This window comes from Fusarium oxysporum, chromosome 11 (assembly GCF_000149955.1).
Source record: "Fusarium oxysporum f. sp. lycopersici 4287 chromosome 11, whole genome shotgun sequence".
Classification (NCBI taxonomy): Eukaryota; Fungi; Ascomycota; class Sordariomycetes; order Hypocreales; family Nectriaceae; genus Fusarium; species Fusarium oxysporum.
In genome coordinates this window covers 525595-551625 of record NC_030996.1, presented here as the reverse complement: position 1 = coordinate 551625, position 26031 = coordinate 525595, and the positions used below count along the sequence as shown (strand labels likewise).

The window sequence follows — 26031 nt, the reverse complement described above, 5'->3', positions numbered from 1 at the left end:
CTTTTTGAAACGCAGATTTCTCGCGCTTAGGTAATGGAGAATCCACATTTTGCAAATACCGTCTTCTCGTTGGATGTAAATCATGTGGAGTTTGTCTCAAATCTTGGTGCTAATTTGCGGATCAAGAAGCTAACATACCTGGCGATCGGGAGCGAGGTCAAGATTGAGCCCCTGTGATCAGAGGCGCCACTTGTTTATCGCGTCGTGAAATCGCCCGTAGTGCGGAATTTCTGGTTGACGGCGCGGTAATGGAAATTGAGTGGCGGCTGCCTCTCTCATTTCTGCTAGGGAAACTCTCAGTGAAGGACGTCAGATGTAACGTCGACCCTTGTATGATTGTCCTCCATTCTCCCGGAATCCTTGGGCGAATCTTCCCCGCCTTAACCGGCGCGTCGGGCTAACTTTTCAGTTTTTTTGGGCGAGACAAGAAGAGGGAAGGATAAATTCCGCTGACCATTCAGGCTCTCCTCGTGATGAGATCCTCGAGCTAGCGAATCAACGGTCTTTTAGTGCCACTCGTTAGGCCGATCACCAGGGCCAGGGGTACCTTGCAGTGGGGTACGCCATGGAGACAGTATTCTCTTGGGCGAGAACGTGCAAGTGTTTGCTTGGCCAGTCTCGTTACCCAAAATAAGCATTCTTTGCGCCACGAGCAGGGTCTATACGAACCGACTTGCATTCGATCTGCACGTCGCTTCAGTGATTTCATAATATTGCAGCCTCATGTTGGTTGCAACAATAAGCACCAAAGGTTCCCCCTCAGGCCCCTCACTGCAGCGGTGAACTTGGAGACAGGGGAAAATGTATAAGCAGGTCGGTTTAAATCACTCAATCAGTCAGGATCTTTGAGTTTTTATCCTGCACGTGAGCTTTCTCTCTTGTCTCACGTCATCTCTTTGCACGCATGCACACGTGTATTCAAACCCCTCTGGGCATCAGTCACAGTCGCAGCCGCAGCCGCAGTCAGGGCCAGACCCAGACCAAGGTAGACCCGGCCCGGGCAGCCCAACACACTGACCTTCAAGTACCTACCCCAACACAATAAATGACGATGTACTTGCGCTTGGCTTTTGTGGCTGCATCTTACTGACATCCACTGATTGGTCTCGCCGTTTCAGCTTACAGGGGTCTTTCTGTACATACGCACATTAGCCTGCAGCAGGTCTTTGCTGTATTCGGGGCTAACGACGGCCAATCTCGTGGTGTGAGTTTTCGAGATGGCAGTTCCTCTTGAAACTAAACTTGGTGTACAGCCTGGCCCGGCCGAACAGTTGAGTTTGCTTCTGATTGCCCAAGCGTCGACGCCTCAACTGAACGGGCCAATGTAACTTGCAGTTCCCGGCAGCCGATGACTTTTTCCGCCTGTGCGTCTTTGTTCAGGCCGTCCCTTCATAAAAAGTCCAACTCTGTTTTTTTCTGACCCGTCCTGTCCATGTTTAGTAACGCCCGAACTGACAGAATGGGTGTGCACACTGCATCGGGCTGCATATTGTGCAGGTCTATTGCATGCACCTATTTAGGGGCGTCGTAAATAGAACGAAATCAATAAATATGCATCGTCCGTCTCCTAGCCCTCTCCAGCCCGCTCGTTCACTCACTCCCTCTCGTTTCTTCTCTCTTTTTGCCACTCTTGGTTTAGGCTTGTGACTGTCGCTTATCTCTCTTCCAAGATGAAGTCTTTCTACAACTTGGCTTTGTGCCTTGGTGCCTTGTTCAATGCAGCCACTGCCATCCCACCAGAGCAGCAGGGACAACAGCCTGGAAAATTCGCAGCTGCTCCCCCAGTTGGTTCAAACCCCATTGACCGCAAGGGATGGACTGTCAAGTGTTCCAGCCAGGCCTCAAATTACCCCTGTGGTAGAGCCATCGATGGTGACAAGAACACCTTCTGGCAGACTCCCTATGGCACAACCAACACGCCGCCTCCTCACACCATCACCATTGACATGAAGCAGACTCAGTATGTCAGCGGTCTCCAAATTACCCCTCGCCAAGACGGCAACACCCGTAACTGGATTGGTCGCCATGAAGTCTACCTCAGCTCTGACGGTACCAACTGGGGAAAGCCCGTTGCCTTTGGAACTTACTGGGGAGACAAGTACCCCTGGATCACAAACTTTGAGATTCAGCCTGCTCGCTATCTTCGCTTTGTTGCCCTTTCTAACGTGAACCCCGACTATCCTTGGATTGCTATTGCCGACTTTGTTGTCTACAACGCTCTCAAGTACAGCCCTCCTGCCAAGGGCCTTGGAAAGTGGGGTCCTACTCTTGACTTCCCCGTCATTCCCGTCGCTGGTGCCGTTGAGCCTGTCTCCGGAAAGGTCGTCATCTGGTCTGCTTACCGATATGATGCTTTCCAAGGCACCACTCCCCGTGGTGGCTTCACTCTCACTTCTATCTGGGACCCCAAGACCAACGTCATCTCCAACCGCAATGTTTCCAACAATCATCACGACATGTTCTGCCCTGGTATTTCCATGGACGGCGAGGGACAAATTGTCGTCACTGGTGGCAACGATGCCAAGAAGACTACCATTCTCATGCCTGATGGTAACTGGGTTCCTGGCCCTGACATGCAGATTGCTCGTGGTTACCAATCATCTGCTACTTGCTCTGACGGCCGCGTTTTTACCATCGGTGGTTCATGGAGCGGCCCCCGTGGCGGCAAGAACGGTGAAATCTACGACCCCAAGGCCAAAACCTGGACCTCCCTTCCCAAGTGTCTCGTCGGCCCTATGCTCACCAAGGACAAGGAGGGTGTCTACAAGGCTGACAACCACGCCTGGCTCTTTGGCTGGAAGAAGAACAGTGTTTTCCAGGCTGGACCCAGCACAGCCATGAACTGGTACTACACCACTAGGGGAACTCAGGGTGACACCAAGGCTGCTGGTACTCGACGAAAGAACGGTAGAATTGACCCTGACTCCATGAACGGCAATGTTGCCATGTTTGATGCCCTCAATGGCAAGATTCTCACCTTTGGCGGTGCTACCAGCTACCAGCAGGCTCCTGCCACAGCCAACGCTCACGTTCTCACCATTGACGAGCCCGGTGCTATCGCCCAGACCGCCCTCGTTGGAAACAACGGTGCTGGCATTCACGCTCGTGTCTTCGCTACCTCTGTCATCCTCCCTGACGGAAACGTCTTCATCACTGGCGGTCAATCCTACTCCGACCCCTTCACCGACACCAACGCTCAGCTCGAGCCCGAGATGTTCATTTCCTCCTCCAACACATTCACTAAGCAACAAACCAACACTATTCCCCGCACGTATCACAGTATGTCTCTGCTGCTGCCAGATGCTACTGTCTTCAACGGTGGCGGTGGCCTTTGCGGTGGCTGCAAGACCAACCACTTTGACGCTCAGATATTCACCCCTCAGTATCTTCTCGATGGCAACGGCAACCTTGCTACCCGCCCCAAGATCACTGCTGTTTCGGCAACTACTGCCAAGGTCGGCAGCACCATCACCGTCACTGCCAACAGCGCCATTAAGAGCGCCTCGCTCATCCGATACGGAACTGCGACACATGTTGTCAACACTGATCAGCGCCGCATTCCTTTGGCCTTGACAGGTGCTGGTACCAACAAGTACTCTTTCAAGATCCCTAATGATTCTGGTATTGCCCTCCCTGGCTACTGGATGCTCTTCGTCCTCAACAACGCTGGTGTTCCCAGCGTTGCCAGCACCATTAAGGTCACTATCTGATCTAATGCCTACATTGCGATAAAATGATTTCTTTGCATTTATAATACTAGCGAGGATAGTACAAGTATCCTGATTCATTATGTATATACTTTGATACCAATTGCAGTTGGATATATTGACACAGACGTCACGCTACTATCTAATACAAATTTCTTGCATCATTTTTCTTTTTGGATAACTTCATATGTGACTGCACGTCTCACAATGGCGATGAACCAATTGCCGAGCTGACGTTCATCATCCTGACCATGTCACTAGAGACAGTAGAACCGTATTCAAATGCCGACAAAGTTTATCTTCAGATCCATGTTAACCTTCGTGATCGGGCCATACCGTAATCTGTACAGCCTCATGAACACGCAACACGAACCAAGAGAAGTCAAAATTGTTTTACGACGACGTTTAACCCATTGCGCTGGGATATCCCGACATACCAAGAACACGGGTTTCCAAGACATTTGTCTGTTCAGTGACACTAGTGGCCATAGAGTTTAATGAACCCGGGAACCAGGTTCACAACGCTCACAATTAGAGTTTTGAGGCTTCACGGGTAATGGCTGCAGAAACATTGCACATGACACTATCAGACGACAGAAATAGATATATTGCGTGTCACTGTATGCTGCGACCCTGTGGCTCACCCGAATGCAAGCCAGGTTCGGCACGTACGGGAAAGCATTTCGTTCCTGCAGAGACATGCAGATGGCTTAAGCAGGGTCGGGATGAAGTACGCTCGGACGGTGCGTAAATTATGCAGCTGACTGTCATTCATAAATGTGGCACAGACGAGAGGACGCCACCAAAGACTGAGGTTCAGTTAGTGGCTCGTGATGGGTGTCATCAGGATGACAGACGACATGTTCACGCTGATGACAGCTTCTGTACAAGACAGCCCTAAGACATCTAGCACTGAAACATACTAGCCATAGCGGGAAACGTCCTATTTGTTGAAAATGACTGCGTCATTGTTGCTGACAGCTTCACGGAGTCGTAGCTTTCATTTCTGACATGAACGTTACAACAGCTGGGCTGCACAGCTAACATCAAATGAACTAGTTAAGAACACCGTATAAGTATAAAGCATAGAAGTAAAGTAGCCACCTAATTTTAGTATCATACTCCTGCCACCGAGCTCCAAAGCACCTACTCAGGCTTCTTCAACCTCGCCTCCAGCATCGCAGTACATCCATAGGCAGATGGGTAAATTTTGACCAACTCCAGACCAGCAGCTTCAAAAATCTCTTCGAAATCGGCTTTCTTCTTCTCCTGGCCGGTCATGGCGAGAAGTGCAAAATCGAGCCAGTACAGATCTGTGAACTTGTCTTTCTCGACCATGTCAGGAATCAGCTGGTCGCATATGATCAGACGGGAATCGGGTCCCATGGCTGATGCGGTGTTCTTGACGAATTCGATACAGACTGGAGTATAGAAGTCGTGAAGGAAGCGGCGCATGAAGTAAATACGGGCGTCTGCGAAAGGTCAGTCGTTGCTATGAACCAGAGGCGTGGCTACGATGCGCTTATCGACTCCGGGGAGTCACTTACTCTTGACAGGCTGCGGCGTAAAGGCATCGTAAGTCATAAGTTCAAAGTCTGGATAGTCCTTGGGATCCATCGAGTCAATGACACCAGGGAGGTCCTGTAGGATATACTTCGCGTCAAAGGCATCACCAATGTCTTTGCGGATGGCGATGCACGACTGACCACGGCCAGCACCGATATCCACCAAGAAAGGTCGTTCAGGATCCTGAGCCACCTCGTTTTTGAGCGATGCAAACGGGAACATGCCAACGACAGGCATCAACTCATCAACAGCAACCATGTTGGCATTCCAGAGCTCGCGTCGCTCAGGATCAGGGTCCATCTCCAGCAGCTCATAGTATGACTTTCCAAGATGTTCCTTGCCAACCGAGTAAACAGCAGGAGATTTAGTGAGATCGAAAACATCTTCAGGCTTGTGAGACTTCAGATATTCAGGAAGATGCATCCAAGCACGACTAAACTCCAGCACAATCATGAAGAATGAACCCAACCCCCTGGGGTTCAAAATCCGTGAAAGGTCATTATGAGCATAGGTATCAGGCGCCGTCTCAACAAAGACACCATGATTCACAGCAACACGGTAAATGCGCTGAATCACAGTAGTAGCCACATTGGTAATGCGAGCCAATTCCTCAGCGGCGATGGGACTGCCATCTTCGGGCATGGCGTGGTATGCCCGGATTCCAAGAATTGTATGGAAAGCGCATCCGAGACTGAATTGCTCCATTAGGTGTGTCATCTGATCCATGGGATCCTGGAAAGCTGAGCGAACTGCTTCCGTCTGCTTGAGGACATTTTGGTGGCTGATGGGATCATCCTCGTATGATTCGAGCTGGGCGACTAGTTTCTTTGCCTCTTCGAGGGCCTTTTCAGCTTTGGGGTGAACCATTGTAAATATTTGAGATTTTAAAGATATCGAGATGTGGCTTGAAGGATTCAACCGCTGGGTCTGTATTTGCGGAGATGGCAATTGTCACCGCATGTTCCGTAGACCATGTGAATAGTATATTCACTTAAGAGTGCTTCAGGCGGGGCAGCAGCAACAGCCAAGCAGGGACTCAGATCATATCAGTCCATGAGCGTTCGCTTCCTAACAAAACAGGTTAGTAAGTGGGTATATATCCAGCCGAGGTTCTGTAATCCCGGGTAAAGTGCCTCAACCATGCAGATCACGACCCAATCAGAATATTATATCCGTGATAAACTGGAGTTTGAACTGCGGCACGGCCCAAGTGATGGAAGGCTTGGTCCGGTGGCATTTATCGCAGTATCGCAGTATCGAGGATGATTATCACTATGGCGAGTTTGTTTCGATATTTGCTCAACTTCTCCTTTTGACCGTGTCCACTTTGCATGATTCTGATGCACAAACGATTGTGATACCAACAGTGCCGTAATGTCGTCTCCTCGTGCTCCCGAAGAAGAGGTTATACAGCCTGACACTGTAAGTTTATTCCCTGTAGGGCTGAAATCGGACTAAACGGATTTGTCTAGGGTTTGCAGAGTGTCACTGACGATGAGGTTAGTGGGCCTATTGATGCGACTCATCCAAATGGCTCCACTTGCTAACCAGCAATGTGATGAAATATAGGCTTACGATAATGAGAGTGAGCGGTCATCTTTGACATCTCTGACATCTTCTATTCTACATGGAAAGGTCGAAGGCGGAAGAACCTACGCCGTGTATGGCAAAGAGGGCAAGTCTCTCAGTAAATCGCTTAGCCAGTGCTAACAAATTTCAGAATATGGATTACCAATGGATGAGGCTGAGCTTGATCGCATCGATATGTGCCATGCTAAATATTGCGCGTTGATTGGAAAGAACCGTTATTTGGCGCCTCTAGAGAAGCCTCAGAGGATTCTAGATCTTGGCTGCGGCACAGGTTCGTGAAGCCTCATTTTCTTTGGTGTGAAAGGATTGTATCGATAAGGGATTCCTTGCTGACAATTTTGATATCAGGGATATGGTCGATTGAAATGGCAGAAGAGTTTCCATCTGCAGAGGTGAGTACAGGATCTTGCTGCCATGGTCACATCGGGTGAGCTGTGACTGACGAGCTCCCAGGTCATTGGGACGGATGTTGCACCGACGCAACCTGACTGGTAAGTGATCGATGCGATCCCAACTGTGAGACTTTCTGACACTGATTTCTGAAAGGGTACCACCAAATTGTCACTTTGAGGTCGACGATATTGAAAGAGAATGGACATGGAAAAAAGATAGCTTTGACTTCGTTTTTGCCCGAGATCTTCTACTAGCAATTCGAGACTGGCCAGCCCTGATTGACCAAACATACACGTAAGCCCTAACTCTTCTCGCATGCGATATCAATAACTAATTCCACCAGACATCTTAGAAGAGGCGGATGGGTCGAATTCCAAGCCATCGTCGGCGTTCTCGGTTGCGACGACGACTCCATCCCTGAAGACAGCTATCTCCGCAAATTCTCAACAATGATGGAGCAGGGCTCTGCGAAGTTTGGCGCCAGTCTGACAGACCCCATGCGGTGGAAAGGCTGGCTTGAAGAACGCGGATACCAAAATGTCACAGAGCGAGTTTTCAAGCTTCCATTCAACCCATGGCCCAAAGATCCGCGTATGAAGCTCCTGGGGGCTTGGGAGATGGAGAATCTGCTAAGTGGACTTGAAGCTATGGTAACGAGGATGTTTCAGAAAGGTCTTGGATGGACGGATGCTGAAGTCACTGTCTTCCTTGCATTTTTGAGAAAGGAAATTAAGAATCCAAGAATGCATGGGTACTGGCCTTAGTAAGTTGCCCCTAAAAATCTGCGCTTACTCCAAGGGAGCAAGTTAGTTCTCATAATCATTCTAACATTTCTTTAGCTATGTTGTCTATGCTCAAAAGCCACAGGGCGACTAATGGCAACAAGAATGATGTTTCATGTGAGAGTAGACTCGCCATTAGAATCTGAAGATAGGATACCAGCAAGCAGATTCACCAATACAAATCACTTGACGAGGAACTCAATCGGATTATTGGTATTCTGTTTATTTGACTCTCGATTACCCTGTAGATTAGGTTTGTCAAGTCTTGCGAGTCAGGGTCACATTTGACGCTTAGACCTTTCCCCTGTTCCTCGCGTGGCGATCAGGGGTAAGTAGAATTAGAACGTTGTCTCCGAGCTATCTTTCAGGAATTTTTCGACGGATTCTCTCTTATTGTCATTTTTCTGTCTGGTGGAAGATTACTTGAGGCAAGGGGGAGATTCCGTGATCATGCAGCCCCATGCTTAAGTTCGGTTGATGCTTCATCCAGCTTTACGACAATCCTCCTGCTCTAAGACATCATTTGATGTCTAACAGAGATGAAGTCGCTCGAATCTGTGAGTCTTGCTTACATAGGAACACCAATGTAGATGCAATGGATCACTAAGACTCCCGTGACATATAGATCATGCGTCTACCTTGAAGCCGTTTTTGACAGATGGATTTCATTGCACTAGCATGACTCAATATGGCAACGTGATGAGCCGCACGGTTATACGCCAACGCATGCAATTCCCAGACTCCGCAGTAATCTATTATGCTTATCCAAAAAAACGTCATACTGAATGAACGCCCTTCAGACACCAGCCGAGCCATCAAAGGCTGTCCCAGAACCAAGGAAAAGGAGGTATGGCAAAATGAAAATGAGTGAAGTTTCGTTGTCTATTGCGATATTCCTCAGCATGGGGCGCTTTTGTCATGGGCGCTCAAATGTGCCCTCAAGATGCGGGTGTAATTAAACGAAACGGACGGTGGATCGGCGTTGCATTGGCGAGAGTGCTATCCCGAAGATCCCGCGTCATAACCTTTCCATTGCCATTTACCATTTCAAGCCAATGTCAGTCATTTGAAAACAGTACCTGTGCCTGGAAGTCTTTGAAAATTTACATACGCTGGTTTTATGGGAGGATTTATCTCGATACTGAGTTGCAGGTCACAGAGGAAGCTATCCCCAACTCTCAAGACCCCTGCAACTTGACTTGACCGATGACACGCCAGAGTGCCATCGACGTCATCCTTCCAGCAACACAAAAGGACGATCTCTGGCGGAATCCAACGTTTTGTTTATTGCGATCGACTCGGCAGTTGGCGATGTTTCATCGCTCCACAATCGCGTGTTTCAACACCAACCATCGAGCCAAACAGAGCAGCGATGAACGGTCCCCCCGGTCCATCCCAACTGTCGGTTTCATCCGATGTGCAAAAACGGCTTGAAGATCTAACTTTCGCTTATGCCGTGTAGTATCGTCTCCTATCTAGGGTCACTATCTATGTCTGCTCAAGATGTATATAAGAAACTCCAAAAGTCAATCGGTTTTGACATTCACCCAACCATCCACTCTCACATCTCAACCCAGTCACTCTTTTTCAAGCAAAATCTCACCAAGTCACTCTTTATTTAGTTACGTTTTTATTCATCATGAAGTTCAGCCTTTTCTCCCTCGCTGCTCTGGCCGCTTCGGCCATGGCTGCTCCTGCTGCTCAGGTTGCTGCTCGTCAGGTCCCAGCTGTCCCAGCTGTTGCTCCTAACGGTGCTGTCAGCCAGGTTGAGAGCATCGCTACCTCTCAGACCGTCACCAAGACAGTTACCAAGAAGATCACCGCTGTCAACGTCTCCAACACTGGCGGTGTTGTTAAGGTTCTCACCATTGCTGTTGAGCAGGTCAAGAGCCAGACCACCACCATCAGTAAGTCAACCAACCATAGGGTCCAAGTCACATAGATTGTTAACAATATCTGCAGAGGAGGTCATCACCAAGGTCAAGTCCAACGCCATCTCCAAGGCTGCCGCCGTCAAGGTCGTCACTGCCGAAGTCCACTCCCTCAACGTGCTCCTCACCGCCGTTGTCAACCAGCTCAAGGATGTCGTCAGCATCAAGATCAACATCCCCGACGTCAAGGTCATTCTCGGCCTCGTCATCCAACTTCTCCACGAGCTCGTCGGTGTCGCCAAGGAGGTCCTGAGCGTCCTTGGTCTCGACAACGTTATCGGCAGCGCTTTCGAGCTCCTCTTCCAGACCGTCGCCACCCTCCTCGGCCTCGTCACACAGCTCATCGGCGACATCGTTCCCGGTCTCGTCGACATCCTCTCCAACATCCTCAACACCCTTTCGGGCACCCCTCTTGGACCCATCATCCAGCCCGTCTCCAACATCTTCGATGGCCTCACTGGCTACCTCACCCAGGGCACTGCTTAAGCGACACGTTCAAGATATGAGACCAGGGTATGCGGGATATGCCCCTTAGAAGACAAGACAAGCATAGAGGGAGTTTAGACAGTGGATCTGGTTCAAATCATGCATAATCTTAGTTAATTCAATGCTGTATATTAATTCATACGACCTCTTTGCCAAAGGAATGTCCATAACTCGGTCTCATGATGCCATTATCGTCTCAGCCATTAGTCCATTATCGTCTCGCGCCCATTCATTCATCATTATATCTAAACTCATCGGTCGTGAAATCTCAGTTGCAAACAGTCTTGTAGCTGCTGAAGTGAGAAGAAGTCTCGCGACACTGGTCATCCTTGACAGTCTTCTGTCCACGCTTGCAGTTGCTGTCTGTGAAAAGAAGAACTATAAACATGTCAGCAATCTTGCACTTGTAGTGACAAGGGAGTTATTACGCTTGCAGCCCTTAGCATGCTCATACTGGCTCACAGATTTGACCTTGTCGGTGAACTTGAAGCATTCATTGAGCTCATCACGATGCGTGGTCAATTCACCGAGGTTTCCGTTGTTGTTGTCACCTCCGCAGTCTTTAGAGCTCCAAATGCGGGCAGAAATGACGTTGAAGGGGAGATCCTTGGAAGCAGGCTCAGCAGCGACGCCCATGACGAGAGCAGCAGTAGCGATGATGGTAGCAAAATGCATTTTGGTGGTTGAAATGTGAAGATGTGAAAGTGTGAGCTAACTTAGTGCTGCAGTGCGGGGTGATTGATTGATGGCTGTTGAGTGATGATGAGAGTTTGGTCTATTGCGGGAATGGAGTTGACTTTAAATACAATTGAGATAGTCAACGCAACTTTACATTCTACTAAGGCAATAATGGGCTAAGAGAGAAGATCACTACGTCAAGTCTGTGGCTGTAAGTGTCTGATGCTTCTGGAAGTACAGCTGAAAATTGAAGCCCAATACAGAACCAGCCGCGATACGAGCTGCACTGTCAGCACTAGCAATACAGCAGTGTGAGCCCACTACAGCTCGTATCTTTTCCAGCACACGGCCAAAACCGATCAAGTAAACGCTTTTCCCAATCATTTTCACAGAGAATGAACTCCGCTGCTATCAGAGTCGATCAGTGGAACTTGAGAAATATGCAGCAGGTATCATGTGCCGGGGACGGACTGTGCCGTGTCAACGCACCATGGCCCTATTGGGACGATCCATGTGATGCTGGTGATGTCAAATACGAGCAATGACTGTAACCCTCTCGAAGATCTCTCTCACTTCACAACACAGCAAGGCGATGCAAATCTCGTGTATGTATCAAAACCTCAGCATTTAGAGTATCCATAAGTCCTATCCTATGCTTATTCAACTTATGACGCGGCCATCTCCATGCTTCCCGATTGATCACCTCCAAGCATCGATACCTAAATTTAGTCGCGGCTAAAAACTCCGACCCCACGTCGAGATAGTTTACATCATCCTCCCCCGCATTTCCCGCCGATAATCCGGTTATGATGGAATCTCACGATACTCATGATGCGGGAGCCGGTTCATCCGCTGATTCTGCTTCTACGCGTCACATCGTCAAACACGACGTATATGCAATGCAACATGGACCACAGTTCTCGAAAGTTGGTCACGCTTCTGTTCAGGTATCACAATCTTGGCTGCCTTGATCCATAAGGTTCTGGAACTCCGCTTATTCATATAAGCATGTTTGGATAAGCATACGAGCTAGACTTTTTGCTGTTTTATTTTTAACCTGACTCTTTTGTTGGCGATGGAATCACAACATCCTCCGTCCACTCCGTTTCGAAAGGATTTTATGTCTCGTTTGCTTGCAGGGTTATCAAGTGGCACATACAGTGGCGGCCGATGATGCACTAGCGGTATGCAGTTATCACTCTTTTTCTGGGAATAGACATTTTTAATACATGCTATATAGTGATACAACCGTCTTACAACCATATCTTCATCTTCACCGTCTTCTGCAGCAGCACCAAGCCAACCATTTTATGCGTTGGGGAGAGCGACCTTGAAAGCTGGCATGTTGGGCTTGCACCTCGTACCAACATCTGGAAGAGCGCCGTCAACAAAGTAAGCAGCAATAGCCTCAAGAGTACAGTTGGAAGCATGCGATGTGACTCCATGCTGTAACATGTTAGCTTAAAATCTTGCCAAAACGATGGAAGCATACTTACCCCAACTCCCTCATTAATCAACAGTCGACTCTCTCTAAATCGAGAAGAAACTTGCCAAGCATGGTTCAGGGAAGTGATAGGATCGTTTGCGTTGTTGACAACGAGCACTGGGAAGCTTGTGTTGACGTTTCGGAGCGTGTTGGTATCAACGCCCTCAGCAGCGTCGAACTTCCAAGCAGCGCAGGCGACATAGTCAGCTGCGATGGCATCTCCGAAGGAACTTCCAGCTAGATGAGCCTGGTACATAGAGTAAAGGTCCTCAGGGTTGCTGACACGGAACGATGACTCGGAGCAAGCAATACCCTGGAATGCGTTAGTACCAAGGTTCCACTCGGATGTATCCTCCTTGTAGACACTGAGAGCCTTCTTGTAGTCTCCCTCAAAAGCGTAAGAGAGAATCTCTACCACTGAGGGATAGTTGAAAGGGCTTGATAGCAAGTTCATAATACCGTACTTCAACTGCTTCAAGATAGAGTTGCCGGCGTAGGGATAGTCCTTGGATGAAAGACCATCAGGCAGAGTCTTCAGGTCTTTCAACTTCTGGAAGGTCTCAACCGTAGCATCTCTCAAATCCTCAACAGTAGTGCTGCTACCAGAGTAGTTGGCCACTTTGCAATACTTGGTACCGAGCTCAACACACTCAGCAAACAAATGCACAAGCGACTTCTCAGTGTCATGCGGTCCACCAACACCAGTCGACGTAAGGTATGCGTCAGCCAAGGAGTTCGAGTCAAGAAGAAGACGACCAATGCGATCAGGAAACATAGCAGCGGCGACTTGGCCGAGGATAGTTCCATAAGAAATGCCCCAGAAGCGAAGCTTGCCATCTTCACCGAGAGCGTCGACGATCTTCATCATGTCACGAGCAGTGAAAGCTGTGCTGAGGAAGCGGCCGTGTTCCTGCTGGGTTTCGTAGCAGGACTCAGCAATAGCCTGCATGGTCTGCCAGCCCTCGTTCTTCACGTATTCCCAGAGGTCTGCTTGGGGAAGAGGCTCTAGACTGCGGCGGGTGAGCTCAGTAGAAGCATTCTTGCCACAGGCAAAGGGAATGGTTCGGCCAACGCCTCTGCCTGGTGTTAGTGTAGCTCACTCAATACGGTAGACGGGCAAATATACCGAGGGTCAAATGAGATGATGTTGTGATGGCCGCCCATGATGCTAGAAATCGTGTCAGTTTGTCTCAATAGCGCACCGGAGGATACTTACTCGCGGAAGTCCTGTCCGAGATAAGCAAGAGTCTCGATACCAGAAATTCCCGGACCGCCGGGATTCCAGAGAACGCTACCCTTGAAGGGTTCCTTGGTAGCATTGTAGCGGATCAATTGAAGTTCGACCGTCTTGTCCGACTTTTTATCCGTATAATCAAGCGGAACTTCAATAGTCGCGCAATCACCAGCCTTCAACAGTTCCTTTGCCGCATCGGGAAGATCGAGCTTACAAGGCTCCCACTTCAGCGATGATTCTGCACGGGCAACCAGCGAATCAGCACCATTTGTCGCGGTTGCAAGGCGCGACGCGCCGAGGAGTAGAGGACCAAGAAGAGACTTCATCTTTGCTCCGAAGCGCTTCGACTGGTTGACAAGAGGAGTTTGGGCAAAGTCCATGAGTTCGCAGTACACGGATGGGAAATCTCAGCGTGATATAGAGTAATGTGAAGTGGAGGCTGCAGGGGTACAGATCCCAGCGGACGGAGACGGAGACGGAGGCGGAAGTATCCGTCGATCAAGATCCTTGAGATTTAATTTAACGATTGATCCTTTTGATAATCAATCAGCTTTTGTCGTGTCATCATCGGGCGACACCGCAACAAGGCCTTGTTTGTGCTGTGCAACGTTGGCGGGCTCGATTCAACGTTGCGCCAATGACGAATGTAGGCAGAGAAAACTAATTGAGGAAAGTCAACGTCAGTTGTTTGTTTGGGCACTCGCGAACAAACAACAATCTTTAGTTCAATCTGATAAGGCTCGGCACATCGTTGAAGTTGTCGCGCTAGGTGGGTTCTGCTAATCTCCCGAGCCTGTCAGCAGAGAAAATTGAAGCGGAAGGATCTCTTGGCGTAAGCAAGGCTCCGACAACCTATCCATTCAGCACGTTCAATTGCCATATTGTGTACATAAAGAAGTGACAAATGCCGCGGTCTTTTGTTCATTGTCATGCGGCGATATGACCTCAAGTAAGCAGACTGTCAGCTTGAGGGCAGCCGGGGACCAAGAGTCTTAACGCCATCACCAATGGACAGATACTTGAGGAGCCATGTCTCAACGGCACGCAAAGAAAATCGCAGCATAAGAGTAGGCGCCTACGAGATGTCGCCATGAACAAAAGGAAAAAAGAATGCGGTTTGTGTGGATCGAACACACGACCTTCAGATATCGTTTGATATTGATTGAAGTTTTTACTTCAGTCTGACGCTCTCCCAACTGAGCTAAACCCGCTGACTAATAACTGATGGTATTTGAAGCTCGAAAGCAGAATTATATTTGCAAGGTGCCTCGCGGGCAGTTGATGATGTTTCTTGACATTGTTGGGTAACACCCTTGTACAGCGTTCTCATTGATAAACCTTTCTTCTTTGACGAAATGGATGTGTGACTCAATAATGTGGTGAATCTGAAATAGACGGCCCATCAAGGAAACTCAATTTGTAATCGCTCTCTTCATCCTTTAACCTAACCTCTACCCATACGGTCAACCATTGTCCTTGCCCTCTCGTGGTTCGAGCATCTAGAACATTAACACTAGAAAGTTGTGATTCGGCGTCTTGATTAACCTGGGCCTTCGCAGGTTCACGTAGACAGTGACTCGGCTTTGCAGGTCGAGCGACCGTTGAAGTCTCCCATGGCTACACCTCAAAGTACAGATCATAATGGTTCCTGCATCCCGGATTGAAGCCAGCATCACATCCAGGACATCGGTTGCCGCTCCCAAGATATTCTGCAATTGTCAGTTCCAGACAACAGTTGCCGCACAAGACGGCCAACTCCTGCTGCTCTGCCTTGGGCCAGACTTGATTGGGATGTCCTGCTAACTCTTCATGGCAGCTGATACACCCGTAGTACTCCATGCAGCATTTGTGCCGGATGGCAATAATGTCAAGATCTGAAGACCAATGGTGGCATTGAAGTTTTGGGCTGATGTTTACTCCATGAACAATTGGTGGTCTTTGCGCTGTGAATATTTCTGTTTCGTGCTGCGGCATTTAGAGAGATGCGACCGATGAGAATCTTGTCAGAATTGATGATGTAGAAGTAAAATAAAAGGTGCGGGTCGTGCACAAGATATCGTTTCGTGGAAGCGACTTCGAAGGGTATCGAAAACGGGATAACATGAGCAGAAGTGAAACGGACAGCACAAGTTTGCAAGTCGTGGAGATGAGCCGTTGGTGTTTGGGGTTGTTAGTGTAATGATAAGAAGCGATGCAATCATAGCGGCAAACATGCCTTTATCTTGTCGCCTACTATTTTCGGCCTAACAACAACCGACTAGCGGAGCCGAAGGCACGAACACTGGGTCAATCCATCAAAGAGGATAGACAAAGAAACTCTTAAGGCATCGGGAACATAGCAATTGAACAAATGAGGGGTACAATAATGCTCACAGACTTTTCGATAATAGTAAGCACCATTCAGGCACGCCACTAGAACATTGAGCCAAAGCATTGTCCAAGCAATAAAGACCTTCTTGTTGATGTAAATGAACCTCATGATATCCCAGACAAAGACCTGCCATATCGATAAAAGAACGACAAGCCATGATGATCACAGTTGTTCATTCCAAACATCCCAACATCTAAACAAAAATGCACAGAAACAACCCCCGTACAATACTCACAACCCAGCTCCGATCGAGCACGACCTCAATTCAGTATGTTCATATTGACATTCATCCTTGGCTCTATATGCATTAACGTTCAAAACTATCTAGGCACTCCCAATACATACGATAGTGTCTGTATGGAACGAATTCGCCTACCGATCCAAAGATTCAACGAATGGGCACCAAAACTTGACGACATCAAAATTGATATCCAGAATGTTGCGCAGGAGTCAAACGATAAAGAGCCATCACGGGCTCTTGACGCAGTCTATATACCTGTGGATATTGCTACCAACCGTCAACAGGAAAATCAGCAGCTGAAACAAGCGATTAGCTGCGAATTCGACGACCAGAGACTTCTACAAATCACGACGGAGAGTGAGGCACTTCCGAGCCACCCCGAGAATCCTTCTCTTTGGACTCGGATGACCGTCCCGTCCAAAGAGAGCTGCTTAGTTGGCCGAAACTATAAGTTGCTTGACCGTTTACAGAAGCTACAAGAGCCCAGAAAAGACATCTGGGCGAAGGTCAGCGGTCAGTTCCGCCAAGACCTCAGCAAGATCACCTATAGTGTATGCTATGCTTCTACACAAGTTGAAGATCTTGCACGAGAAGCCAAAACATTCGATAAGCCGATGCTGCGACGATTGCAAAAGGTAAGTGTTGCCACATACGTGCTTTGCCAAGAGAGTCGTAGCGATGCTCAAAGGGTCAACGAGCTTGTCGACCAGCTTGGCGTTCAACTATCACTTGTTGAAGCAGCGATAAACAAGGCCAATGGTCTTCGTAACATTCTTTTCGAAGAAACAAGGGGTCAAACAGCTTTGGAAGTACTTGATGGCCAAGAGTATGACGACAGAGGAAGAACTTGACAACTACGAGGCCGAACTGACGATGATTGGACGGAGTGCGATCGATATGCTGGATGGTGGATTTGTTCTACCAAAGCCGGCCTCATTGTGAAGCTGAACGTGGTGGGTCGCGGCGGAATGGATGAAGACTTCCGCGATCCAATCGCGTGTCTCTTCGGAGGCGATTTCTTGGTCCTGTCAATGGCTTTGCGACAAGGTTTGGGGGTAGCACATAGTGGTAGTAGTGGGTATTATCACGGAGGAAGATAACCGGCAGAGTTTCCATATATTGTAGTAATTTCACCTATCGTCTTACTTGCATTCAACAATGTGAATATGCATGTAAGAACCAAGCATCCATTACGGACTGCCTGTTTCATCGTAACCGAAAAAGGACGAATATAAGCGAATCGAGCCGATATGCATGTGACTCGATAAGATACGTCATTGGGTATTGCCAATATGTGAGAGTAAAAGCAACTTACGCTTTCACTATCTTGCAGGCGCCTTGATAGCCTATCAAAGCATTCGCCAAGATATGTTGGTGGGAAGTATCGCAATAATAGCCCATTTGAGCGCTCAGCTCGTCGGCAATGATACGCAAGCAATTCACATTATGCAACAAAAGACGAGCTTTTTACTCGAATGAGTGAAACATACATACACTTGGTGGCATCCATATGGGCAGCCAACAGTCTTATTAGCATATGATACGATTCTTGATGATGTCTTTGCTTCTCAATAGGAACAGTGCATGAAGTCGTTGTGAATGAAGTCGACCCCGCAGCTATGAGGCGACTGTGTTGCTTGTTCTGGGTGATAAGAGAGGATATTAGAGGGCGAATGGTTGCCACTCGTTTGATGGCGAGGGATGACTGGCGGCGGCATGTGATGTGATGGACGGACAAAATAGTGTTATAGCCTGTATTTCGTGTTGATACGCAGGATTTTGACGTCGAATCGGCATTCACTAGCCTTATTATATGCCAAGAGCCTTAAGCTTGAACTGTCGGACTCTCATAAATCCTCACCGATCCCTTCACCGCACTATGCAATGACTCAGTCCAACGTACATGTTCCTCTTTTCGTTGGGGCACATTGGAGTCACGGTTCTAGGTCATATCAGAATCCTTAAGCTTGGTAATGATTACAGCCATTCCTTGATGGCCACTCTCGAGTTGCAAACGCATCACTGATCGTTACACAAAGGTCGTTGGTGGAACCTGGTCACGCCGCATAATGCAAGTTTGCACCCTATATGCACTAATAGTCACACACGATGATCGCCTTCAACAGGAAATATGAGCGCCACAATTCTGAGGTTGTAGGAAGCATATATGGCGGACGAGACTCTCTTTACGACACCGGTAGACCACCTTCAATCTCATCTAGCCAAGCAATTCTAAGCCAACCGTCATGCTGAACCTCTCAGTTTCTCAAGGGCTTATGCTCTCCGGTGCAACTGTATGTACATTCCATCATCTGCCTAGCACTTACTCGCGCTAATGTTGTAGTTTGCATCGTGGATCATCGGCGTTATCATCTACAGGTTGTACTTCCATCCTCTCGCAAAATTCCCAGGACCCAAAATAGCTGCATGTAGTGAGGTAAAGTCCTCCTTGCCACCCCCCATTCCCTTCATAGCTAAGGCCTTGAACAGTTTTGGTTCCTGCGCAGTTGGGCCAGTGGGTACTATGTTCAAAATATTGGCGACCTGCACCGCAAGTACGGCGATGTTGTCCGAACTGCCTCCAACGAACTCAGCTTTAGGTCTCCAGTCGCACTCAGGGATATTTATAATCATGTCTCCAAAGACAGACCTACGTTCCTGAAGAGTGATACCTTATACACTGTCGATCCGTCTGTCACGCGCCCTGATATTGTGTTCACTAGAGATCCACAAGATCATCGGCTTCAGCGAAGATCTCTCGCTCATGCATTCAGTGCAAAGGCCTTGAGGGATAATGAAGAGTCTGTACAGTTTCACGTCAAGTTACTCCTAGAACGGCTCGGGCAAAATGCAGGACCTGGGACTGGAGGAGCCAACATGTCAGAGGTCTTCAACTGGTTGACCTTCGACGTTATCGGTAAGTAGTCTCCTCAGCACCCATCATTACCAATAAGACTGACCAGAATCCCAAGGCGATCTGACGTTTGGCGAATCATTTGACTCGCTGAACCAATGGAGACCTAGCGAATGGGTAACTTGGCTTCTTGGATTCATCTCTTCGCTCACTTTTCTCCCCTTCATCAACCGCTTCAAGATACCAATGACACTAGTCGTGTCTGTGATGCCAAGCTATCTCAAAGAAAAGATCGACATCCATACAACTGAGAAGATCAAGAAGCGAATCGGAATGGGAAACTCCCGCGACCGTGAAGATTTCTTTGCTTATATCCTCAGGAAGGAAAGTGACAACCTGGATCTTGTTCATTTGCGTGAGCAGGCCAAGGTTCTCATGATCGCGGGGTCTGAGACGACAGCAAACCTACTTGCTGCTACAACTTATTATCTGCTGAAGAACCCTGACAAGTTGGCCAACCTTCAGGCTGAAGTGCGCTCGGCATTTTCGGCACGAGACGAGATTACCGGTGATGCAGTAGCTCATCTTCCATACTTGAACGGCGTCATCGAAGAAGGTCTTCGTATCTTCCCTCCAATCCCATTTGGTCCCCCGCGCGTCTGCACAGGGGCCACTATCGACGGACACCACGTCCCCAAAGGCGTCGTTGTATCTGTCGATGGATTCGCAACGACGCATGATGAGCGCAACTTCATTCGACCAGATGAGTTTCTACCAGAACGATGGATCGGTGAGGGCTTTGGAGATCGGAAAGAGGCTAGTAAACCCTTTTCGCTTGGCCCTCGAGGTTGTCTGGGTATCAATCTTGCGTACATGGAGGCGAGGGTGACAATGGCCTCGCTTGTTTGGAAGTACGATTGGGAGTTTGTCAATCAGGATCTCGACTGGCTCGCGGATGTCAGGTTGCATCTCCTCTGGGAGAAGCCGAAGCTCATGGTTCGCTACCATCCACGAGACGAAGTCGCAACTACTTGAGAGGAGATTTTCATACACCATATGAACGGAACATCCAATAAGAAGGGATATTTAATGCCTTTGGGGATTGCACACGTCACGATTTCTGCTCACTCCTACAAGACTTTGGGCAGCGACGCGGAAGAATGAACACCTTGAGTCGGTTATGTACCAGAAAGATCTTCATTTATGTATATTCATAACTCTAATGCAATTCAGAATAGGTTGTTAATTTGAACGGTGAGGCTGAAACACTCCAATGCTAAATTAGTTTGTCTGCCATTCTTTGTGGCGCGCTACCTCAGCTGATTGGCGATTATACGAACTTCGGACCACGGAACGGAAATTCCTTATCGTCAGAGGCGTTTTTAGACTTGGCCGCCCTGTCAGGGGGTTAGCGCCTCAATCGTTGTCGAAGATTGCTGATCTATTACTGAGGCAATATGGTTTCTATCATGATGTCAAGGCTTGAGGCCTCAATTCCCCCTCATCTTGAGCACATACTGTTCACGCTTAGAGATGAGAAAAAGATGTATGATCGTATTACAATAACTTAATTATGCAAAAATGGTATCAGAACTCGCTAGTCTATGAAAGCACAGCCTTGTCGGCCTTGAGTCTCGCAATCACTGTGGACATATCCACGTCTTGGATGTTCACGCCCTGGTCGATAGCAAGGCACGCCGCAGTAGCAGCACCCTGGCCCATGACCATATATGTAGGCTCCATGCGGATGGCTGAGTAAGCGATGTGAGTAGCGCTCATTGTAACGGGGTTGAGGAAGTTTGTCGCATCGCTGGGCTTGGGGAGAAGAGCCTGAAGAGGAATGTTGAAGGGGCCGGGAGTAGCGATGTGGACTTTGCCCTCGTCGCGGATCTCTCCATTGTAAACGATTCGCTCGACTTGGTGAACATCGAGAGAGTACGCACCCATACCGATGCTGTGGTTTGGTCGGGATGGGGGAGTCTGAATGTCGCTTTGGCGCATGGTGTAGACACCGTTCATGCGACGTCCCTCTCGGATGTAGATCTCATAAGGCCAGTTGCCATTCTTGGTGTACTCATCCTTGGCGTATCCCCATTCATTGACTCTATCACGCAGAGACTTGGGAATACGGGGATGGTTGGCCATAGCCCAGAAGAAACCCTGAGTGTAAGACTTGTGTGCGAGGTAGATCTGTCTACGCTTGTCATAAGACCAGAGAGCGTAGTTGCCATCATCATCGTAGTTAGCGCCAATCATATCAGTGCTGACTTGGCTCTGAGCATTAGAGTCAGTCTTGATGTTGGGCATGAGCTGTGATGTGAAAGGAGTTCCAGTGTATCCAGATTCGTAGTAACGGAAGAGGAGCTCATAACGAGACTCGACGTAGTCGGCAGGCTTGGTGAAGGGGATCCTGTTGTTGGTCTGCTTGGTGAGAGTCATGCGGAAGTTGTAAGATTGAAGACGATAGTCATCGCCCCTACCCTTGAGGGAAACGGCATCCTTGACAACTCGGCCAACACCCTCGATGAGGCCACTGCTTGAATCGCCCTTCTTCTTCCAGGGGTCAACCTTTGAGAGTTGATCAGAGCCGCCGGGCCGGAAACCAGCGGCATCTTCGTTGTAGTCACTGATGCTCTCACGTCCAGTGCTGTATGAGATACCAGCGGCCTCCATGAGGTCACCCTCGTAGCTAGCGTCGATGAACATCTTGCCCTGGAAGACACTTCCCTTGGTAGTTCTGAAAGAGGTGATTTGACCATTCTTCTTGGTCACACCGCTGCTGGATCGATCAATGGGCTGGTTGCGGAAGATAGGAATCTTTCCATCCTTCATCCACTTCTCAAGAATGGACTCAGCAACCTTGGGTTCGAAGGTCCACTGAACCTTCTTGCTCTCATCAATAGCAGGACCGGGCTGAGCTCCAATCTTTCGTCCAATATATCCCGAGCGCGTCTCCTGTGTCCATGCGGTACTCTTCTGGTAGTAGGTATAGACCTTGCCGTAAAACTCTCTGGCAATGCCACCAATAGAGCTTCCCTTCTTGGAGTCTGTCCATCCAAGACCAGATGATGTCAGACCACCCAGCGTGTTACCGGGGAAGACGATAGCAACACTCTTCTTCATGCGCTTGGTCTGCACAGCAGCTGCTATCGCAGCGACTGTGTTGCCGTAGATGACGACATCATACTGGACATCTGCTCTTTCGGATGGGGCAGCTGAAGCAGTTGTCATAAGGTACGACACCATCAAAATGGTGAAGATGAAAATGAGGAGACGATTCCTCAGTAGAGCTGCCATTTTGGTTAACAAGCGCATATGGCCTTGCAGCTTGAAGGTGAAGAAGAGAGTGAAAAGGTAAAGGAGGGAAAAGAAAATAAGGTATTAAGGTAAAATGAGTGGCGTGGAAGTTTGATGGCCGAACAGGACGCCCACGACCAAACAAGGGAAGGATTCAGATGACAATGGCTTTATGAGCGATCGCAGTGACATGCGGTAGCGGGCCAGGGGGTTGAGTAGTCTAATCTTGAGCACAGAATAAGGTAGCGGCATCTCGTATTTCTAGGAAAGTAAAAGAGGCCAATTTGGGGACCAACAGATTTAACCTCCGGGGTCTAGACCACAAGAGTCTGTTGGTCACATTCTAACCAAGACTGCTCTCGCCGTATTACGGCATGCCAAAGGAACAAAAAGAAAAGGCTAGACCGTAGGAAAAGGCATATCATGCGGTGTGAGCGTGGAACTGGGTACCAAGGGAGAATTGGGCTGTGCAGTTGTAAATCTTGGCCCCGTCCCTTACTTCCAGACTATTGGCAACACTATTGACACTGGACAAAAAAAAGACACTCAAACTTACAGTGGCCGAGGAGCTTGAATGGGTGCGCCCAGACGGGCGAGGGTCTATGTGTCTGCGCTTCTAAATCGAGGTCATACCTTGTAAATTGCCATTCGCGCAACCTCCGTATAAACGACCGAACAGGCATTGTGTGGCTGCCGACCAAGATAGGAAAAGGCCAGGCACCTTCGAGACTCCCAAAGCCAAGGCGGTCGGTTAATTGCTTGGTGAGCAAGAGGGAGAGAAAAGCGTGTTGAAGATTATCGGCCCTTGTTAGAAATGGGGTAAGTTATGAACCCTTGATTAGCGTCATGGTTCAGGGGTCATTATGCAGAGAAGAGGGGGGGAACGGGTTCCGGACTTTCAACTGTTGCGTAGCGCTATTTATTCTGAGATTTTAGTGCACCCAGCGTGCTACGGTTCCGGCTAAGGTGCCGTTTTGGCGCTGCTGGATCTGAACTCTGATGCGATTTTACAAGGGGCATTCCTGGTACGTACCTCGAAAACCTCGTAAAACTCGATGGCCTCATTTTACTTGCATCGTGACTGTAAACAAGGGAGATTCATGAATTATCATTTAATCAACGGCATCTCCGTTCATTATTTTTCTCTCTAATGACGAGCTAGAACTGTTGGCTCTAGACGGATCATTATTCAATAGTCTCGCTTTCTCACCAGTCACCTTGGAGGCTATCGTATCACTAATGTACCTACATTGCCGATCGCTTACCTACAGCAACAGGCCCAGCAACTTCATGATCTCATCTTCGACAATCTCGGCCTTGACCTTGACTTGGCCCTGAAAGCTTTGGTCAGCTTACAGACCCTCCTCTTCTATCACGGCAGCCTCGGCATCTGAATGTCACCCAGCTGGGATTGCCACTGTTGAATCGATAGTCTCCAGGTTGACCAATTGCAGGGCGCTTATCGCCAAATAGCGCTCTTTTTGGCGCAGCTGGGTGTGGTTCAAACTAACGTAATAGAGGCCGACCGTCGCGCACGCGCTCAATGTCATATCATCGCTCGCTAAGCGGCTGCCCTTGCCGTAACGCCACGTTTTGGTCGCTCGAATTACAAAATCTCGATGAAATGAGCTTGCGGTTTTCAGTTGTGTATGTGTCGATCAACGCTGTAAACGTTGATCACAACGTTGTCCTGTTTTAAACTTTTGCCTATTGACTTTGTGTATTGACACCGACTCTTCTTGGCAATTGTTCAGCCGCAGCAGTCTTGCACAAAACCGCACAAGGCTAGCTGTACTCTTTATTGTCTGCATCGTTCGAGGCCAGTCTTTTGTGCTGGCTTATCAAATAGCCTGGTTTCACGCCCCCTGATAGGTCAATGCCCTTTTTGACGTGTACGAACTTGGGTGGCCAATTGCAGAACCCATCACACTTTTACCAGGATTTAGAGCTTGCATTGGTTCCATTCCAAATCCGGCCAAGACTGCCATGGTGCTTTTGCTCCTGGGAATCTGCACCTGCAAGGCACAGTCTTCAGGGTCGAGATTCCTGGCCGAAAGTGATCGGAGACTCGGTCTAACTATCCTGCGGGTACGGATAAGCTCTACAGGGCCGGCGGACAATAAACCTTCAGATACGAGTTTGCGTCTTGGCAGTGTAAGCTTAAACATGCTTACCACTTACACTTGCAGGACGAGGTCACCTGCTTTACCACGTCATGCTTAGTTTGTGTGATAAGAACAAGGGAATTATTTGGTGCCTATTACGTAGCATTTTAGGCAGACAGTCCCTTTGTGCATGTTGAGATAAGGTACAAGCGAACTGGCCGAAGCGAATCTGCCAAGAATGATACATCATCAGATGGATTCACAGCCCTACGCTACCCAATATTCGGCTGTTTCCTGTTTCAGTAACATACGCCAGTCCCTTCTACTGTAACCGGATGATTGCTGCACTGCCATCACCTGTTCCCGAAAGCCAGCACGGCTCAATTCTCTGAAACACGCCCTGTTGCAACCATGTGGGTGTCTAAGACGTGGCTGTGTAGTGAAACAACCTCATATCCGAATTTCCAATGACGATTGGGTTAATCACCTTCGTATATGCATCTGAACGGGTGGCTGAATAAGGTTAAAAATGTTACGCTAGCGGTCTCAGTTCGTAATGGGATATCCTGTTCGCTTGAACAACCACCACGTAAGGCAGTAAGACTCAAATTACAAACATGAAATCAGCCTGTTCGTGGATTCTCAGTAATATCTGGTTTAAGAAGACGTCAGATTATGTGTTTCTCGACGATTTTGCTCGTGAATTCTCGGGCATTTGAGCGAACTTTTGCCTTCATATAGCTTGATGCATCCCGCTTCATGAGTTTGATGTATCAGGGTTTTCAGCCTGATCTGACAACAATATCTGAATGCAAAGAAACTATGTTATGAACTTTTAAACTAGAGTGATGCCCGTTAAAAGTATTACCATCCAACCAAGGAAGATATGATAGTTACCATTACAATAGACCAGATCATACTGGTGCGCTCCTACCCAGTAATTTCTTAACAATAATCTAGCTAGCAATAGCTCCATGGGTGACTTTAGTCCATATACTGGTCTTTATCTTAACTCGGGATACTATTATCTGGAGCCCAACTCGGGGCTATAACTACGCATATTCATAAATCCTCAAAGTTGCATCAACAGCTAAAGGTCATAATTTACCTCATACTTTTTTTTTTATCTTTATTAACATTCTTTTATTTTAACTACAATGTTTTATCATATGTGCCGATCGTAGAAAGCCCACTTCCTTCCTCAACTGCACTCTGTGTATCATTTATCATCTCGCCGACAGTCGCTTCAGACTATCAAAGCCCTAACTCTTTAATCGAATCTCAACAAGGAAAAATAGAAAGAGAAAACG

At 48.3% G+C, this 26031-nt stretch overlaps 10 protein-coding genes and 1 non-coding gene across 13 annotated transcripts; 5 read left to right on the top strand and 6 right to left on the bottom strand.

Moving 5' to 3' along the window:
* The first annotated feature begins 1156 nt into the window (after positions 1-1156).
* FOXG_09570 (sialidase-1) lies at positions 1157-3872 on the top strand. The gene has a single exon (XM_018388786.1). The coding sequence runs from the start codon at positions 1671-1673 to the stop codon at positions 3708-3710; it is 2040 nt and encodes a 679-aa protein (XP_018246910.1). The 5' UTR covers positions 1157-1670; the 3' UTR covers positions 3711-3872.
* Positions 3873-4552: 680 nt separating this feature from the next.
* Positions 4553-6313, bottom strand: FOXG_09569 (uncharacterized protein). Its single transcript, XM_018388785.1, has 2 exons — positions 5255-6313; positions 4553-5179 (listed from the first exon to the last, which is right to left on the bottom strand). Exons 1-2 carry the CDS (start codon positions 6138-6140, stop codon positions 4854-4856), a joined length of 1212 nt encoding a protein of 403 aa, XP_018246909.1. The 5' UTR covers positions 6141-6313; the 3' UTR covers positions 4553-4853.
* Positions 6314-6414: 101 nt separating this feature from the next.
* On the top strand, positions 6415-8545 carry FOXG_20079 (uncharacterized protein). Its single transcript, XM_018400362.1, has 9 exons — positions 6415-6695; positions 6746-6772; positions 6843-6948; positions 6994-7134; positions 7212-7255; positions 7317-7354; positions 7410-7550; positions 7600-8019; positions 8096-8545. The coding sequence occupies exons 1-9, from the start codon at positions 6648-6650 to the stop codon at positions 8130-8132; spliced, it is 1002 nt and encodes a 333-aa protein (XP_018246908.1). The 5' UTR covers positions 6415-6647; the 3' UTR covers positions 8133-8545.
* Positions 8546-9088: 543 nt separating this feature from the next.
* FOXG_09566 (uncharacterized protein) lies at positions 9089-11247 on the top strand. Of its 2 annotated transcripts, XM_018388784.1 has the most exons (3): positions 9089-9439; positions 9501-9945; positions 10001-10683. In XM_018388784.1, the coding sequence occupies exons 2-3, from the start codon at positions 9678-9680 to the stop codon at positions 10453-10455; spliced, it is 723 nt and encodes a 240-aa protein (XP_018246907.1). In that variant the 5' UTR covers positions 9089-9439; positions 9501-9677; the 3' UTR covers positions 10456-10683. The 2 variants fall into 2 exon arrangements, with proteins under 2 accessions (XP_018246907.1, XP_018246906.1); XM_018388783.1 differs by having other exon boundaries at positions 9089-9945; positions 10001-11247.
* FOXG_09565 (uncharacterized protein) lies at positions 10053-11433 on the bottom strand. Its single transcript, XM_018388782.1, has 2 exons — positions 10884-11433; positions 10053-10833 (listed from the first exon to the last, which is right to left on the bottom strand). Exons 1-2 carry the CDS (start codon positions 11128-11130, stop codon positions 10724-10726), a joined length of 357 nt encoding a protein of 118 aa, XP_018246905.1. The 5' UTR covers positions 11131-11433; the 3' UTR covers positions 10053-10723.
* Positions 11434-11731: 298 nt separating this feature from the next.
* On the bottom strand, positions 11732-14985 carry FOXG_09564 (uncharacterized protein). Of its 2 annotated transcripts, XM_018388781.1 has the most exons (5): positions 14443-14622; positions 13836-14385; positions 13746-13787; positions 12630-13695; positions 12269-12579 (listed from the first exon to the last, which is right to left on the bottom strand). In XM_018388781.1, the coding sequence occupies exons 2-5, from the start codon at positions 14231-14233 to the stop codon at positions 12442-12444; spliced, it is 1644 nt and encodes a 547-aa protein (XP_018246904.1). In that variant the 5' UTR covers positions 14234-14385; positions 14443-14622; the 3' UTR covers positions 12269-12441. The 2 variants fall into 2 exon arrangements, with proteins under 2 accessions (XP_018246903.1, XP_018246904.1); XM_018388780.1 differs by having other exon boundaries at positions 11732-12579; positions 13836-14985.
* FOXG_20078 lies at positions 14965-15064 on the bottom strand. The gene has a single exon. It is a non-coding gene; the product is annotated as a tRNA-Phe (tRNA).
* A 71-nt stretch (positions 15065-15135) lies between these two features.
* FOXG_20077 (uncharacterized protein) lies at positions 15136-16060 on the bottom strand. Its single transcript, XM_018400361.1, has one exon. The coding sequence runs from the start codon at positions 15825-15827 to the stop codon at positions 15471-15473; it is 357 nt and encodes a 118-aa protein (XP_018246902.1). The 5' UTR covers positions 15828-16060; the 3' UTR covers positions 15136-15470.
* Positions 16061-16494: 434 nt separating this feature from the next.
* Positions 16495-17316, top strand: FOXG_09563 (uncharacterized protein; the record flags this gene model as incomplete). Its single annotated transcript, XM_018388779.1, has 1 exon — positions 16495-17316. One exon carries the CDS (start codon positions 16495-16497, stop codon positions 17314-17316), a length of 822 nt encoding a protein of 273 aa, XP_018246901.1.
* An 866-nt stretch (positions 17317-18182) lies between these two features.
* FOXG_09562 (uncharacterized protein) lies at positions 18183-20953 on the top strand. Its single transcript, XM_018388778.1, has 4 exons — positions 18183-18759; positions 18810-18902; positions 18956-19382; positions 19438-20953. Exons 1-4 carry the CDS (start codon positions 18712-18714, stop codon positions 20352-20354), a joined length of 1485 nt encoding a protein of 494 aa, XP_018246900.1. The 5' UTR covers positions 18183-18711; the 3' UTR covers positions 20355-20953.
* FOXG_09561 (uncharacterized protein) lies at positions 20847-23549 on the bottom strand. Its single transcript, XM_018388777.1, has 2 exons — positions 23173-23549; positions 20847-22609 (listed from the first exon to the last, which is right to left on the bottom strand). The coding sequence occupies exons 1-2, from the start codon at positions 23297-23299 to the stop codon at positions 20922-20924; spliced, it is 1815 nt and encodes a 604-aa protein (XP_018246899.1). The 5' UTR covers positions 23300-23549; the 3' UTR covers positions 20847-20921.
* Positions 23550-26031: the final 2482 nt, after the last annotated feature.

Excerpts from the sequence above, each read along its gene's own strand:
- FOXG_09561 (XM_018388777.1), bottom strand. The coding sequence starts at position 23,299 with ATGCCTGTTCGGTCGTTTATACGGAGGTTGCGCGAATGGCAATTTACA. Across the intron at positions 22,610-23,172 it reads ATTCAAGCTCCTCGGCCACT|CTCTACTGAGGAATCGTCTC; the intron begins GTAAGTTTGAGT and ends CCAAAATGGCAG.
- FOXG_20077 (XM_018400361.1), bottom strand. The coding sequence starts at position 15,827 with ATGCCGCAGCACGAAACAGAAATATTCACAGCGCAAAGACCACCAATT.
- FOXG_09569 (XM_018388785.1), bottom strand. The coding sequence starts at position 6,140 with ATGGTTCACCCCAAAGCTGAAAAGGCCCTCGAAGAGGCAAAGAAACTA. Across the intron at positions 5,180-5,254 it reads TACGCCGCAGCCTGTCAAGA|ACGCCCGTATTTACTTCATG; the intron begins GTAAGTGACTCC and ends GACCTTTCGCAG.
- FOXG_20079 (XM_018400362.1), top strand. The coding sequence starts at position 6,648 with ATGTCGTCTCCTCGTGCTCCCGAAGAAGAGGTTATACAGCCTGACACT. Across the intron at positions 6,696-6,745 it reads AGGTTATACAGCCTGACACT|GGTTTGCAGAGTGTCACTGA; the intron begins GTAAGTTTATTC and ends GGATTTGTCTAG. Across the intron at positions 6,949-6,993 it reads CGCCGTGTATGGCAAAGAGG|AATATGGATTACCAATGGAT; the intron begins GCAAGTCTCTCA and ends AACAAATTTCAG.
- FOXG_09566 (XM_018388783.1), top strand. The coding sequence starts at position 9,678 with ATGAAGTTCAGCCTTTTCTCCCTCGCTGCTCTGGCCGCTTCGGCCATG. Across the intron at positions 9,946-10,000 it reads GAGCCAGACCACCACCATCA|AGGAGGTCATCACCAAGGTC; the intron begins GTAAGTCAACCA and ends CAATATCTGCAG.
- FOXG_09562 (XM_018388778.1), top strand. The coding sequence starts at position 18,712 with ATGCTGAACCTCTCAGTTTCTCAAGGGCTTATGCTCTCCGGTGCAACT. Across the intron at positions 18,903-18,955 it reads AAATAGCTGCATGTAGTGAG|TTTTGGTTCCTGCGCAGTTG; the intron begins GTAAAGTCCTCC and ends GGCCTTGAACAG. Across the intron at positions 19,383-19,437 it reads GTTGACCTTCGACGTTATCG|GCGATCTGACGTTTGGCGAA; the intron begins GTAAGTAGTCTC and ends CAGAATCCCAAG.
- FOXG_09564 (XM_018388780.1), bottom strand. The coding sequence starts at position 14,233 with ATGGACTTTGCCCAAACTCCTCTTGTCAACCAGTCGAAGCGCTTCGGA. Across the intron at positions 13,788-13,835 it reads CTCGGACAGGACTTCCGCGA|CATCATGGGCGGCCATCACA; the intron begins GTAAGTATCCTC and ends CACGATTTCTAG. Across the intron at positions 12,580-12,629 it reads TGATTAATGAGGGAGTTGGG|CATGGAGTCACATCGCATGC; the intron begins GTAAGTATGCTT and ends AACATGTTACAG.
- FOXG_09570 (XM_018388786.1), top strand. The coding sequence starts at position 1,671 with ATGAAGTCTTTCTACAACTTGGCTTTGTGCCTTGGTGCCTTGTTCAAT.
- FOXG_09565 (XM_018388782.1), bottom strand. The coding sequence starts at position 11,130 with ATGCATTTTGCTACCATCATCGCTACTGCTGCTCTCGTCATGGGCGTC. Across the intron at positions 10,834-10,883 it reads GCATGCTAAGGGCTGCAAGC|TTCTTCTTTTCACAGACAGC; the intron begins GTAATAACTCCC and ends ACATGTTTATAG.